The sequence below is a fragment of the Bos indicus genome, chromosome 1 (assembly GCF_029378745.1).
Source record: "Bos indicus isolate NIAB-ARS_2022 breed Sahiwal x Tharparkar chromosome 1, NIAB-ARS_B.indTharparkar_mat_pri_1.0, whole genome shotgun sequence".
Classification (NCBI taxonomy): domain Eukaryota; kingdom Metazoa; phylum Chordata; class Mammalia; order Artiodactyla; family Bovidae; genus Bos; species Bos indicus.
Window position 1 is genome coordinate 45413458 of NC_091760.1, and position 14963 is coordinate 45428420.

Below are 14963 nucleotides of genomic sequence, written 5' to 3' on the forward strand. Positions count from 1 at the left end.
AAGTAGAACCTACCAAAGCAAAACATTTCTGGGCTTGCGCCAGAGCAGACTCAGGTCTTAATCTAATACATTCATCAAAATCTGCTACTGCTTCTTCAACTTGATCAAGCAGTATTTTCAGCTAAGGAAAAAAAGTACACAAATAAGCGCAGTTCAAAACAAAAACTACACCAGTTAAGCATGTACTGTGCCTTTTTGCATAATCAGCATAAAGCTAAGCATGGAATTATTAATATAGAATTACTTTCTAGAAACAGTGAATCAGAAAATCTTATAATTTTAAAGGAAAGGTGCTAAAACTTAGAACTAGTGTTCAATTTTTTAAAAAAGCACTATAAACCTACCAGTTTTTAATCACTCTTAAGTGATTTTTCTTCTAGAATATGAAATGTCTCTGTACTTTTAAACTTCAAAGTAGGGATAGATCAGACATTAAATAACTACATTTCATATTAATCTTAAGATACACCCAGTAAGGATCAAAATATCAATTAGTTTTTAAGGTTATCTCGATACTTCTTAAGATGCTCCAGGCAGAAATATTAGGTTAAAATTTTCCATTAGAAACGACTTGAACTTTTCTGTTATTATATGGATTAGTCCATACTTTCCACTCTAATGCACTCCAAGAAGCCACATCACACAGATTTTTTTTTTTTAATTTTATTTAATTTTTAAACTTTACATAATTGTATTAGTTTTGCCAAATATCAAAATGAATCCACCACAGGTATACATGTATACAAACAGATTTTAAAGCCATGTTTTTCCAGATGAGGCTGAAATTGGGAACTGTTTTCTTCACTGCGAATTTTTACTAAAAACCAAATATGCATAGAATTATAAAGCTCTATTCAGAAGAGATTTTTTTGTGATACAGTCTAGATAGCTCAGGTTAATAATTCTTTACAAGATGCCTACAAAAATCATTCTGTTGATTCTAAGCATTAACTCAAAATGCTCACTACAAGTTTTTTTTAATTTGTCACTAATTTTTTAATGCTTTACTCATTGAAAACCTATGAAGCAGAAATGCCTAAAAACCAAACTTGAACTGGCAACCCAACATTTGCAGCCTTCCTCTTCTCTCTCTTTTTTTAACAAAAAAGTATCAGGACAAATGTTCAAGAGGGAACTAAACAAATGATACTATGTATCAAACTAAACCCAAACTAAACCACCCTGATACTTTGTTCATAGCTATCATCAGTGATATAAGAAAACTTTAAGACATTCTCAAAAATGCTATCAAATCCCTCAATTCAAGGATCAAAACGCCTTAAGAAAATTAATTTACCTGTCCTCGGTGGTGATAAACATCTGCATTCTGAGGATCGATGTCGGCAGCCATGTTAAAATCCTGAGTAGACAACAAAGGCTGCTGCTGTTGCATGTACATGCTGCCTCTTTTGATGAGCGCGTTTGCTCGAAGCTATATATCCAAAATGAGGAAAGATTCATCATTACTTTTTATTCTAATTTAGTTTTTAAAAAAATAACAGCTTCATTGAGATGTAGTTCACATACTGTAAGTCATTTTTAGTATATGACTAAAAATGTTGTGCAACCAGTCACCACTAGAAATGTTTTCACTGATCCCAAAAGAAACCTCATACACATTAGCAGGGACTCTATTTCACCTCTAATTCTCAGTCCCTGGAAACCACCATTCTGCCTTCTATTTCTACGGATTTGTATATTCCAGACATTTCACATAAATGGAATTGTAAACTATGTGGCCTTTCTGTCTGTCTTCTTTCACAAACAGCAGGTCTTCAAGGTTCATCTAAGTTCTAACATGTACATCATTCTATTTTAGGGGCTGAATAATATTCCATTGCATGGATAAATCAGTCTATTTATCTCTTCACCAGCTGGTGGACATTTGAGCTGCTTCCACTTTTTGGCTCTTATGAATAATGCTACTAAGAACATTCATGTACAAGTTTTTGTCTTGACATAAATCCTCATAGGTATATGCCTAAGAGAGTAACTGCTGGGTCACATGGTAACTCTAGAAACCACCGCCTACTAATTCCCAAAGGGATTTTACCATTTTACATTTCTACTCTCAATGTGTGAGAGTTCCAATTTTTTCCACATCTATATCAATACTTTTAATTGTCCAAATTTCTGATTATGGCCATTCTAGCGAGTATAAAGTTATACCTGATTGTGATTTTGATTCACATTTCCCTAAGGTCTAATGATGCTGAGTATATGTTCTTGTTCTTATTGGTCATTTGTGCATATTCTTTGGAAAAATGTCTACTCAGATCCTTTCCTATTTTTAAATTAGGCTATCTTTTTATTGTTGCGCTATAAAGACGATTTAATATTGTCTGCATATCATTATCAGATATATGACTTGGGAATATTTTCTCCCATTCTGTGGAATAAGTCCCCCCCCCCCACCACTTTGTCATTTGTGCTGCTGGTGTCACACCTAAGGAACCACTGCTTAATTTAAAGTACTGAAGATTTCCTCCTTATGTTTTTTCCTAAGAGTTTTATAGTTTTAGCTCTTACATTCAGGTCTCTGATCCATTTTGAGCTCATTTTTGTACATGGCATGATATGTACATTATTACCTGCCATTAGAACAAAGTCATGATCAGGAAATAAGAAATAAGATTCTTCTCCAAAGTTTTTTTCAAGGCAAAAGTACACAAATGTCCTCAATGAAACAAGTAAGAATGCCCCCATGATAATAACAAAAACAGAACATATCTGATTATCAGGAAATAAAGATAATTAGTACAAGGCTATCTTCAACTTGAAAATCTCATTTTGAAAAGGACTTTTAACAAATACATAGTTTAAATTACTTTTGTTTACAAGAAGTTAAGATAAAATTTGCTGGCAAATACTTAAGCCTTGAAAACAACTTTCATTTTCCACAAAATACATGAATGATTCTTTTGGAGGTGAAGGAAGCCAGAGTTTTCTTAATTCAGTGAGGAAAAAGAGATGTTAATTAACCAACAGTACTTTGGCGGCCGACATTTGTTCTTATTATGCTGAAATGGAGGGCTCATATAATTTAACAGATCCCTGCTGCTGCTGCTAAGTTGCTTCAGTCGTGTCCGACTCTGTGCGACCCCATAGACGGCAGCCCACCAGGTTAACCCGTCCCTGGGATTCTCCAGGCAAGAACACTGGAGTGGGTTGCCACTTCCTTCTCCAATGCATGAAAGTGAAAAGTGAAAGTGAAGTTGCTCAGTCGTGCCCGACTCTTAGCGACCCCATGGACTGCAGCCACCAGGCTCCTCCATCCATGGGATTTTCCAGGCAAGAGTACCAGAGTGGGGTGCCATAACAGATCCCTACCAAATCTCAATTATGAAAATAACTGCATATACACAAGAACACTTAGAAAATGAAAAGCTGTTCCAACCACACAACCGCAAAAACTTTTGATATGTTTCTATATTACAATATATTTTTAGATCTTGTTTTTTTCCTCATGTAAATAAACTCTTTCAGAAGACATTAAACATGCTTACTTTTTATTAAATGCATTGTATCTTCTTATACTACATATTGCATGTTATTTATAGTATTATAACATATTGCAAGTTATTTATATTATCTATAGCACTGCTACATCACCCTTACTCCTACCCAAATATAGTCCAATACAGTAGGCAGAAGATATACAGGGAAGCTGAAGCCAAAAGATGCTGTAGAAAAAACAATCCTTTCTTAGTTAAAGTTAACTATCACTGAAATGTCTGTTTTAGTTTCACCGCACCAATTCAATCATTATTAGGTGTAGTTCCTTCGAAAACAAAAAATAAGTCTTTTGGAGAATGGCAACTGAAATGCCACAAATTTGGCAAAACATACCTAAAAGCCTCATTTTTATTATTAATTTTTTTCACATGCACACACACAGAGTTTTAAAAGTACCTTCACATTAGCTTCTTGCAAGCTGATGACCTTATCTAAATCTGGTTTGGCTGCGTTGGCATTGCCAATAAGCAGGTAGAAAGTAGCTCGTAGTAGCAATGCTTCTGCCATGTATTTTCCTTGAGCATCTATTTCTTTTGAGCATTCACTTATGATTTTATCATAGTTTTCTTCTTCCATATACTGTTTGGCCTTTAAATATCCAGAACTGAAAATAAAATGAACAGAGGAAATTATAAATTTTATCTTTTATTACTAATAAAATGAGCATAACAAGTTAACCAGCCAGTGCAGGACTGGAGGTGGTGGTGGAGGTGTGTGTGGGGGTAGCACCTTAGGACTTTCGATGTAGACTGGGATCTTCCTGTTGCCTTGGAGAGAGGGTTTTAAAAAGGAAAACAGCAGAGAAAATGGCAGAAACCTAGGGTTATTGTCCAGGCTTCAACATTTAGACACATGAAAAAGTAAGCGAATGACAGACTGAAATGCAGCATAGGAAAGGATCCTGTCTTGTTCACCTTATCTGTGGCACACTGGTGGCACTCAACAGTTACTTTATGACCAACAGAAAGAACAGAGAAAGAGAAAATAGTCAGGTGAGTTGGGGGTCCCAGAACGCAAGAGAAGAGGTGTGACCTGAGCTGTACTTTGTAAACATCACTCCAGCTGTGTTGTGAAAAGTGAACACTAAGGGAGCAAGAACTTAAGCAAATGGAATAGCTAAAAGGCTCTCATCTAGAAGTTGTGCTATTTCACCTAGAAGAACAGACCTAGAATTGAACAGGTGGGAATATCAAAGAAGCAGACTGTAGCCCACTAGGTTCCTCTGTCCATGGAATTCACAGGCAAGAACACTGGAGTGGGTTGCCATTTCCTACTCCAGGGGATCTTCCCAACCCAGCGATCGAACCCATGTCTCCTACATTGTGGGGAGTTTCTTTACCATCTGAGCTAAAAGGGAAGCCCATCACTTTCAGAATGAATAGGTGGGAATACAAAAGCAGAAGACTCTTCCATCAAATAGGACTTAAAGAAAACACCCTTCTCTTACTTTTTAAAAAGCAATGACCACAATATCATCACTTGTCTAGGATGATTTTATTCACAACACTTGTAGAAGGGATTTTTTGAACTGAAAAGGAAAATTACACTAGATGTTCTTTAAGGGGGTCTTACAAATATAAGGCATATTACATAAGAAACAATATAAGGCACATTATGTAAGAAAATCATGTTTTCTTATTTCATTTGCTACCTACTCTGAATAGAGAGAATTGGCAAGTGACTTAAAAGTTATGTCAGTCAAAACTTAGAAACTCTGTGCTAACCTTTCCCATAATTAAAATTCTAATACTCCTGAACTAAGACAAAATAATTAGATTGGAAGTAATAATGGTTCCTATTTACTGAGAACCTAAGTTCTAGATGCTTACAAACATGACCCGTAAACCTCACAATAAGCCTCAAAGGTAATTATTATCTCTCCATCCAAAAACTGATAAAGCTAAGGCTCAGAGTAAAGTAGAATTTAAAAACTTAGGACCAACTCCAGTTAGTGTTCTGGTGAGAGACAGTTACGTCCAACCATCTCTCAATGTAGCTTTTAGAATAATGGTATTAAAACTTCATTGTAATTTTTCTGGAATTAGGACTACCTCCTAATCAGAAGAGGCAATTATTGGCATCACCCTCAACATTTACTTCCCATCTATAATTTTCTTAAAGAGATTGTTCATCAACTAACAAAAATCAGAACATCTTGGCAAAATTATGCATAGTATCCTCCCTTAAAAAAGGTGGCCAATAATGGTAGGAAAATTGAGAGAGAGAAACCAAAAGCAATCTTTTCCCTTAAACATCTCAATACACTATAGAGGCAAAATTATGCTTTGCTATGGGAACAGCATTCCCTTTTCTTCCAAACTCATTAGAAAATGTCATGTTGGTAATAATATTGTGTGTTCTCTTGGAGAGGTGAGCTAGCCTCAACAGCAAAACAAAAGTACTGCTAAATATAAATGGATAAGCAGGCTCGATAGTTTATGTATTACATCCCTTGACTGCCAGTTGTAAACACAGCACCTTGTACTTTGACTTCAGCTCTCTAGAAGAGTAAACACAAACACAAAGAATGGCATTTTCCTAGGCATGCAGGGAAAACCTTGAAGATAGTTACTCTTTTGGGCACTTCTAAAAATTAAATTAGAAACTTCCTTGCACTGAAACATCTGGATATTGACCTACACAATCATTTTTTAAGTTAGTCCCCCTACTCAAATATAATTAACCACTTGACTCTCTGGGAACTCTCTTTAGAATATTATGTAGACCTTAAAAGCTGGGCAGACTCCTGGCAGTAAAACCTTGAGTTACCAAAGATGTAACATTCAGGATATAATAGACATGTGTGAGAAAAGAAGTATTTTTATTATTATAATAATATTATTATATACTATAATTTTATTATATTCATAAAGAAAGTGAAGTCACTCAGTCGTGTCCGACTCTTTGCGACCCCATGGACTGTAGCCTACCAGGTTCCTCCATCCATGGGATTTTCCAGGCAAGAGTACTGGAGTGGGTTGCCATTGCCTTCTCCAGATCTTCCTGACCCAGGGATTGAACCTGGGTCGCCCGCATTGTAGGCAGACGCTTCACCGTCTGAGCCACCAGGGAAGCTCTATTATATTCATATCTGTCTATAAATAAGTTTTTAAAGAGATGACTCAGAGTCCCATTTTGGCTCTATGGCAGCAATGAAAGTGAAAGTGACAGTCGCTCAGTCGTGTCCGACTCTTTGCGACCCCATGGACTATTCAGTCCACGGAATTCTCTAGGCCAGAATACTGGAGTGGGTAGCCTTTCCCTTCTCTAGGGGATCTTCCCAACCCAGGGATCAAATCTAGGTCTCCCACATTGCAGGCGGATTCTTTACCAGTTGAGCCACAAGGGAAGCCCAAGAATACTGGAGTGGGTAGCCGATCCCTTCTCCAGTGGATCTTCATGACCCAGGAATCGAATTGGGGTCTCCTGCATTGCAGGCGGATTCGTTACCAATTGAGCTATCAGGGAAACCCTCTACGGCAGCAAAAACCCCCACAATCCAATTCCCCCACAAAAAGCATTAGGCAGACACTATACTCAAGACACACTTACTTTTCTTTTACTTCTAAAGCCTCCCCTTCCTTGTCTTTATCTTCATCAGACTTCTCTCCTTTAAGCATTGGCTGAGAAATTATATCATCCGTGAAAGAACTGAAGTAAGATTTGATAAATTGTGGAGATGGCATCAGAGGTTCACGATTCTGAAATTTAATCATATTTAAATACATCAAAGTAGAAAACACTAACCAAAGAAGCAGATGCATTTGTAGAACACTGGGAACCACTGCCATAAAAACTGGCTCCTCATTTTCAAATAATTGAAGAATATCAGGCTCCAAACTGTAGGGTAATAGACAGTGAAAATGGTAATGCTGCCAATCCCAGCTTTTCAAAAAACATTTTGAATGACAGCCTTTCCCTCTCTGAAGATGTAAAATGTCAAGAACTCTTATAAACACACACTAAATTAAACCATCTACTAACTGTGTAAGACCAGTGCCAATTTATACAGTATACCTTTAAAAACTTTAAAAAGCAAGAGTTGGCAATTTTTTTCTGTAAAAGGCCGGATAGTAAATATTTTAGGTTTTCTATGCCATATAGCGTCACAACGACTCAGCTCTCCTGTTGTAGTTTAAAAGCAGCCAAAAACAATGTGTGAGTGGCTGAGTTCCAATAAAACACTACTGGCACATTTATAAAACAGGTGGCGGACTGGATTTGGCCTGTAGGCCATTGTTTGGAAACCTCTAATATACGTGAATTCTTTTAATATTCATGGACAGAGAAGCCTGGTAGGCTGCAGTCCATGGGGTCGCACAGAGTCGGACACGACTGAAGAGACTTAGCAGCAGCAGCAGCAGGTACAATTCGGACATAGGTCACATTCTTATTTTAAAAGGCCACAAAAGCCCAATATTATAGGAAAAATAAATATAATCCAGATCTAATTTCAGTCATTACCATCATGCCCAAATTTAAGCAGTATAAATGAGCAATGACCCTTCACAACGCATATTTCCTCTATATTAACCAATGCAGGTTAATTTACCTTATATTTTTCTTTGGCTTTCTCTTTTCCAAGAAGTTTAAGAACTTTATCAGCTAACAGCATGCTTTGTTGATTTTGGAATCCTTCTAATATACATACAGCAGTGACATCTAGAAATGATGCAAAAAAATAAGAGTGAGTATGAAAATTATTGCAAAGATGACTAGCAGCATCAAATGGGCTCAGTGTTACCACAAAATGCCAAACTAAATTCATAGCTTTATGTGGCTATCATTTTCAATAAATTTATTCTTAACACTTTGGTTTTACATACTTTACAAACTCATAGCTCAGAAAGTCACTCTACTTCTCCAGAATTTACTTTCCTAACCTGTGAAATGAAAAGGACTATGCTACATGATTTGTGATGCTTCTCACTGCTCTAACATTGTACATAGCAAATAAAACCAGTAACCCAGGAATATTCTCTTCGGGACAGTAAATATAGGCCAAATCATAATGTGGCTCTCTCATGTCTGGTCTTACTTTTTTTTAAATAGGCCTCAGGGTTACTCCTTGTCTCCAAAGCCATCTTGCCACAGAGCTCTCAATGAAATCTGCTTCAAAATATCATTTGAACCTGGCTATGCTATAACTCAATATACAGTGGTTTGAAATGAAAAAGATCAATGTTTCTTTAACCTCCCAACCTTTCATTCAAAGTAGTCAACAAGACTGTCCCTCTCTTTTTGAATTCAATTTCTCATAATTGCAAACCCATGCCCCTCCAAACAAGTCAATCTACTGCATGTTCCCCTGATACTCTGGCTAGTGCCAATGTCAATGTCTTTTCCCCATCCCATTTCTCCATCTAAAACCCATTTAAACGCCTCTCTATAATTAGCTCTTAATAACTTCAAGGTCTGGTTCAAAACTCAGAAATCTCTTTTTCAAAGCAACACTCCTCCTATCCATCACCGAAGTATATAATACTGCAAAACCTCAAGTTTCTTCTAAAATGTTCTCTAAAACCACTCTTAACTGGTAACCCAGATTTTAAAAAACAAAATAGCTTTCTCCTTTTAAATGATGATATTATTTAAAAAAAAAATTATGGCTAAATTTCTGATTATTGATACTTTTAAAGCAGATTTAAATATGTAGTGGGAAAACACTTTTAGACTGTGGAATTGCATTTTGGGTTAGCTCTATATTAAGTGGAACAATGTACTCTGTAGGTAAGTGGCCAATACCCTAACTGAAGTTTTAGCAACAGATATGGCTAATTAGAGGCCAAGGAATATTTATGATATTTATAGAGAACGGCAAATTCACTTGATGCTTTGTATCAATTACAAAATTTCTACTTGAGTAAAGGATAATGTTTGAAAATAGCAAGGGCAAAAAACAAATGTTTTCTTTAATGATTCATCTCAAAATTTATTTCATATTGATATAGGATATTAATTGAAACTATGCAGAATCTTAGTAACACTCAACTAAACCTCTCTTCTGATTTCTTATTCATGAAATTACACTGATGATGTTGCCAAGTTTAAAATGTGCAGTATATAAACTTTAAATCATTTAATTCAATAGGTGGGAATAGTGATGGTACTCAAGCATCAGCAATGTCAATTGAAACTATAGAACAAAGTTTCAATTGGGGAAGAGTCCAACTTTTACACACAACTGATTTCTCTACCCATAGGGAGAGTTGCATATAAATTTACCAGTGACTACAAAACCTTTAGTAATTTTCATATGTAAACACGAAAATACCCTCACCTTCTAAACATTCCTTCTTATTGTCTAGCTTCTCGTGGGCTTTTGCACGTCTAAAGAGAGCTTTCACATATTTGGGATTAAGTTCAACAGCCTTTGTACAATCTTGTGCCACCTCTTTCCATTTTTGCTGTAATTGAAAGTATTAAAAAACAAAAAAAAAAGTCACACTGAAGGAAGCACTGTTCAACAGAAATCAGTTTTCTAAACTCAGCAGGCTGAGTATTAAGAGTCCCACAATAGAAAACATATTCCCAATTCATACAAACAGTTAATATCCACAACACATTATAACAGCTCCAAATAACTGCAATAAAGATAAGCAATCTGATTTTTAAAAATAGGTAAAGGACATAAGCCATCTTTCTACTACCACATCTATAACCTACCTGCATCTATGTGATCATATCATCTCCTCCTTCCCTCCTTTTAAAACTGAGGAAGCACCCCTCTTCATCAAAGGCCAACCCTCCACTTGCAGTAGGATCTACACTTCCCCCATGTCAAGGACTTCACTGTCAGCTCTCCTGCCTCTGCAGCTATCTGCTTCTCTACTCAATCATTCCTATTAGCATAAAAACACTTGCTTTAGTATCTCCCATCTTTTAAAAACCCTCCTTTGATTCCGTAATTCCCTACAGCTACTACCCCATTTCTCAGCCCTCATTATTGCCAAACCTCCAAGGAGTAGCCACTCTGCTTAATTTCCACCTACTTCCACTGGCTGCTCCTTCCCAATTTCTCTAGCTGACTTCTCCCCCCATCTGATTTCTGCTGGAATGCTCAAGGACTCATCCCGTTAGGTAATCACATCTGTGGTCCTATAACCACATTAAAATTAGAGGACTCCCAAATTTATCTCTTTAACCCAAATCACTCTCCTAAAATACAGACACTTCTCAATTAAACCATCTGCTTGGCTGTCTCAACCCTTCCTCACGCCACTATAAGTAAAACTCCTGCTTCTCTTCACCCTTCACACCCAATGCAATAGCAAGTTCTACTGGTTTTCAGCTTTCCTTCATGTCTCACTTCGGCAACTACAACATCCTTCCTCAGCCCCCTGGCCTCCACTCCTGCCTCCCTCCAATATACTGACAGAACAGTAAGAACAATTTTAGATGATGTTCCTGCCCTATTAAAAAGCCTTAAATACTTCCCATTACACTCAGAATCAAATCCAAACTTCTTGCTATTGCAAGGCTTTGCTTGATCTGGCCTCTGCAACCTCTCCGATTTCATCTCTCTATATCCCAGGATCCTTTATCCACACTTCTTTAATCATGGCAAACTCTTTTCTGCCTCAGAAGCAATTACATACACTGTTTTCTCCATTTGTAACACTCTATTGTCCACTATTTGACACACCAACCTCAATCATTCCTCTATTAGAGAATCAAAGGCTTATCCAAATGTCATTTAACAGTTCACTGTTGAGTGATCTTTGAGTTCGATGCATAATTGTCTGCTTTTACAGACCTAGGCTCCTACTACAGTAACCTTTCATATATAACACAGTCAACAAAATATGGTTGAACAAAGAATGCAGAGACTACAAATGACTGATAAACATAGAAAACGATGGTCCACATCACCAACATCTCAAAAAGTGCTAATTAAAAATGAGAAGATAGTATTTTTCTTCTACTAGAGTGGCAAATATTAAGACCAATTCACAAAGTGAGATACTAGAAAACAAGCATGCTCAAATATTATTATTAGAATAGGTACTATCTCTTTATAATTCCATTTCTTAATTTTATTCTCAGAAAAGTATGTAAAAAAAAAGTATTTAAAAAATATTTACTGCAACACTGAATGCAACAGGGAAAAGAGGAAGTAATTCAAATGCTCATCAGTAGGGAGATGTTTTCCACTGTAGACTTCCCTGGTGACTCAGACGGTAAAGCGTCTGCCTACAATTCGGGAGACCCGGGTTCGATCCGTGGGTCAGGAAGATCCCCTGGAGAAGGCAATGGCACCCCACTCCAGTACTCTTGCCTTGGAAAATCCCATGGACGGAGGATCCTGGTAGGCTACAGTTCATGGGGTTGCAAAGAGTCGGACACGACTCTTCACTTCACTTCACTTCCACTATACAGCTATATAACAGCTACTACCTATTGGCTTTAAAAAGAATGAAACAGATCTGTGTGTGCTATGAAAAGTTGTACCAGATACAGTGGCAACTGGAAAGATACATTGCAAACAATGTAATGGGAATTAATCTTTTAGTCTTTTTTTCCCCCACATATGCTTATATGGAGGCAAAAGTTGAAGAAATAGACTTAAACTGCTGAGGTGAATGGGGTCACCAGAAACATTAACGTTCTTTATTATCTAATTTTATAAAATCTGATATATACAACTTTGGATTATATGTGGAATGAACAAAACTAAAATTTGTTCTTAAAAACCTATGTAATTAAAGGATATAAAAACAAAACAAAACTCCTATAATTTCAAAACAACTTCAAAAAGTGTATTAGACATATTTGAGTTGCATTAGCTGAAACATTATGCAAATAAAGAAAAAAAAAGAAAAACCAACCTACGGTACATACCAATTGCTCAAAGGCAGCAGCTCTGTTTTGATAAAATGTGGAAAGGTCAACATTCTTCTCTGTAGGACACAAACTGATAGCCTCGGTATAGCACTGAATAGCTTGTTCATATTTTCCTGCTTTAAAATATTTGTTGCCTTTGTTCTTGGCTGCTTGGGCTCTATCAAGCGAGTTCTGAAATACAAGGAAACAATTATGAAACACTTATCAATACGCAGTAACAGATTCAGATCACAGTGACTACATGACACACTGAAGAAAAAAATGGAAGGGCAGAATGGGCGTTCACAATGCAAGCCACTCATATTTACATCTTCATGGGAGACAAGAGTCTTTAATAGGACTGCCAAATCAAAAATTTTATAAATCTTTAACTTGAAAAAGACACTTCCCCCCTCAAAAGGCTGTATTGCTTTAAGGTATACCACTTTCCCACCAAACTCTGCCAGCAAGAGTTTTCATATCCAGTCTAATGGGCATAAAACTGTGGTTCTCAATCAGGGATGATTTTCCTTCTAGGGTACATTTCACAATGCCTGACAACATTTTGGATTTTCACACCTAGGGGTTGGGGGAGATGCCCCCGGTATCTAGTAGGTAGATACTAGAATGCTGCTAACATTCTACGATGTACAGGGCAGCACCCCGCAACAACTTATCAGATCCAAAATGTCAATAGTGCTAAAGTTGCAAAACCCCAGTGTAACATAATATTCTGATATTATTTTAATTCACATTTTCTCCACTATAAATGAATTTGAAAATCTGTTCACATTTATTGGTTATTTGACTTTTTCATTCTGAAAACCATTTAATCACATGTATTGGTGTTTTTCAATTAGGTTGTTGGTCAACAGTGTAGAACAGATACTAGACACACTTTGCCGTCCTCATTACAACTGTTATCCCAAATCTATTATTTGCAAATGAATAAAATTTTGGCACTCCTATCTTTGTCTCAGTATCTGCTTCCTAGAGGACCCAATTCACATATTTCATGAGTTGGTAGTTAATAGCCACAGAGGACAGTTGCAAAAGCTTCAGTAAACATCTGGGAAGCATCTTTGTAGATAAATCCAGTTATTTAGGTTCAAGCTACTGGGTCCAAGAGCTCTGCGGCACGTCTTCACCCCAAACTTTGTCAACATCAAATATGTGATGTTTAACAAATATGTGATTATGAAAGAACCCATGTATTTCCAACAGGTAAACACTTACAAAGCAAAAGCAGAAGTAGCTGCCCTCACAACGAACTCACAGAGCCCCTGTGAGTTCACCTTGCGAAGAGTAAGTTGCTTGGGACCTAAGGCATCTCAGTCATGAAGAGATGATGGGAGGAGAGTATGCTTTTATATCTGTTATCTTCTCCCTTACTCATGTTTTTTTTTTTTTTTTGCTACTTTTTTCTTCCATTTACCTTTTGTTTCCCTTCTCCTTTAGTCTAAATGAAACTACAGTTAGTTTTTAAAAAGTATAGTGTGCAAAGAAAGATGTGTAGGGAACTCTAAGTTCAGAATATTAAACAGCTAGTTTAAGCTAGCTAGTGTCAATAAGTGAAGTGAAGTGAAAGTCGCTCTGCTGCTGCTGCTGCTGCTGCTGCGTCGCTTCAGTCATGTCCGACTCTGTACGACCCCACAGACGGCAGTCCATCAGGCTCCCCCGTCCCTGGGATTCTCCAGGCAAGAACACTGGAGTGGGTTGCCATTTCCTTCTCCAATGCATGAAAGTGAAAAGTGAAACTGAAGTCGCTCAGTCGTGTCCGACTCTTCACAACCCCAGGGACTGCAGCTCAGTCGTGTCCAACTCTTTGTGACCCCACGGACTATACAGTCCATGGAATTCTTCAGGCCAGAACACTGGAGTGGGTAGCCTTTTCCTTCTGCATGGAATCTTCCTAACCCAGGGATTGAACCCAGGTCTCCGGATTGCAGGCAGATTCTTTACCAGCTGAGCCACCAGGAAAGCCAATAAGAAACGTGCATATTTTAAAAAGAAGCAAATGGATGAAAGGAGTCGAATAAGACACAAAAAGAGTAATATATGAAATCTTCTACCTCTAAAGAGCCGTAACCATCTTGCAAAAGCTTTGACAGTAAAAAAATCCTTGGCACATTCATAATAGAAGACAACTAGGACTTTCTAATGTAGTTGTGGTTTCCAGTTGCTGGAAAATTGCACTTAAAGCGACCTCATCAACCTCCCATTCCACTAGAGAAACAGAAGTCACGCTGGACTAGGGCTGCATCATCCAGAAGGAGCGAGGAGCCCCTCCACCTGAAAGACCAGTGACAAACACACTATGTCTGTCTTCCAAGAAACCATACTGTCAAGAATTGCTAACATAAAGGAAAATTAATACCACAAAAGAGAGGCACCCTACTCATATTTAAAAAACTAGTATTTGAGGAAGCAGGATAAACAAAACAAACAGAAAATTTAACATCAGAGGAATGAGAGGTAACCACATTCATTTTAAAAAAGGCTGCTTTTAAAGAGCACCAATTAGACATCTTGAAAATTAAAAAGAATTATTATGATAAAAATAGGTGGACTGTATATTAGAATGGGCATAACTGGGGAGCAAACAAGCAGCAGGCAGAGGCAAG

The 14963-nt window shown here is 37.2% G+C and overlaps 1 protein-coding gene across 2 annotated transcripts in view; it reads right to left on the minus strand.

The window, feature by feature from the left end:
* TOMM70 (translocase of outer mitochondrial membrane 70) overlaps positions 1 to 14963 on the minus strand; it is a 37337-nt gene that overhangs the window by 12845 nt on the left and 9529 nt on the right. For both annotated transcript variants that reach the window (XM_070787105.1, XM_019969983.2), the window contains exons 2-8: positions 12358 to 12531; positions 9797 to 9923; positions 8069 to 8178; positions 7069 to 7217; positions 3913 to 4120; positions 1298 to 1432; positions 14 to 121 (exon numbers count right to left, since the gene is read on the minus strand). In XM_070787105.1, coding sequence (XP_070643206.1) covers positions 14 to 121; positions 1298 to 1432; positions 3913 to 4120; positions 7069 to 7217; positions 8069 to 8178; positions 9797 to 9923; positions 12358 to 12531 — 1011 coding nt within the window. The remainder of the gene's footprint in view (positions 1 to 13; positions 122 to 1297; positions 1433 to 3912; positions 4121 to 7068; positions 7218 to 8068; positions 8179 to 9796; positions 9924 to 12357; positions 12532 to 14963) is intronic.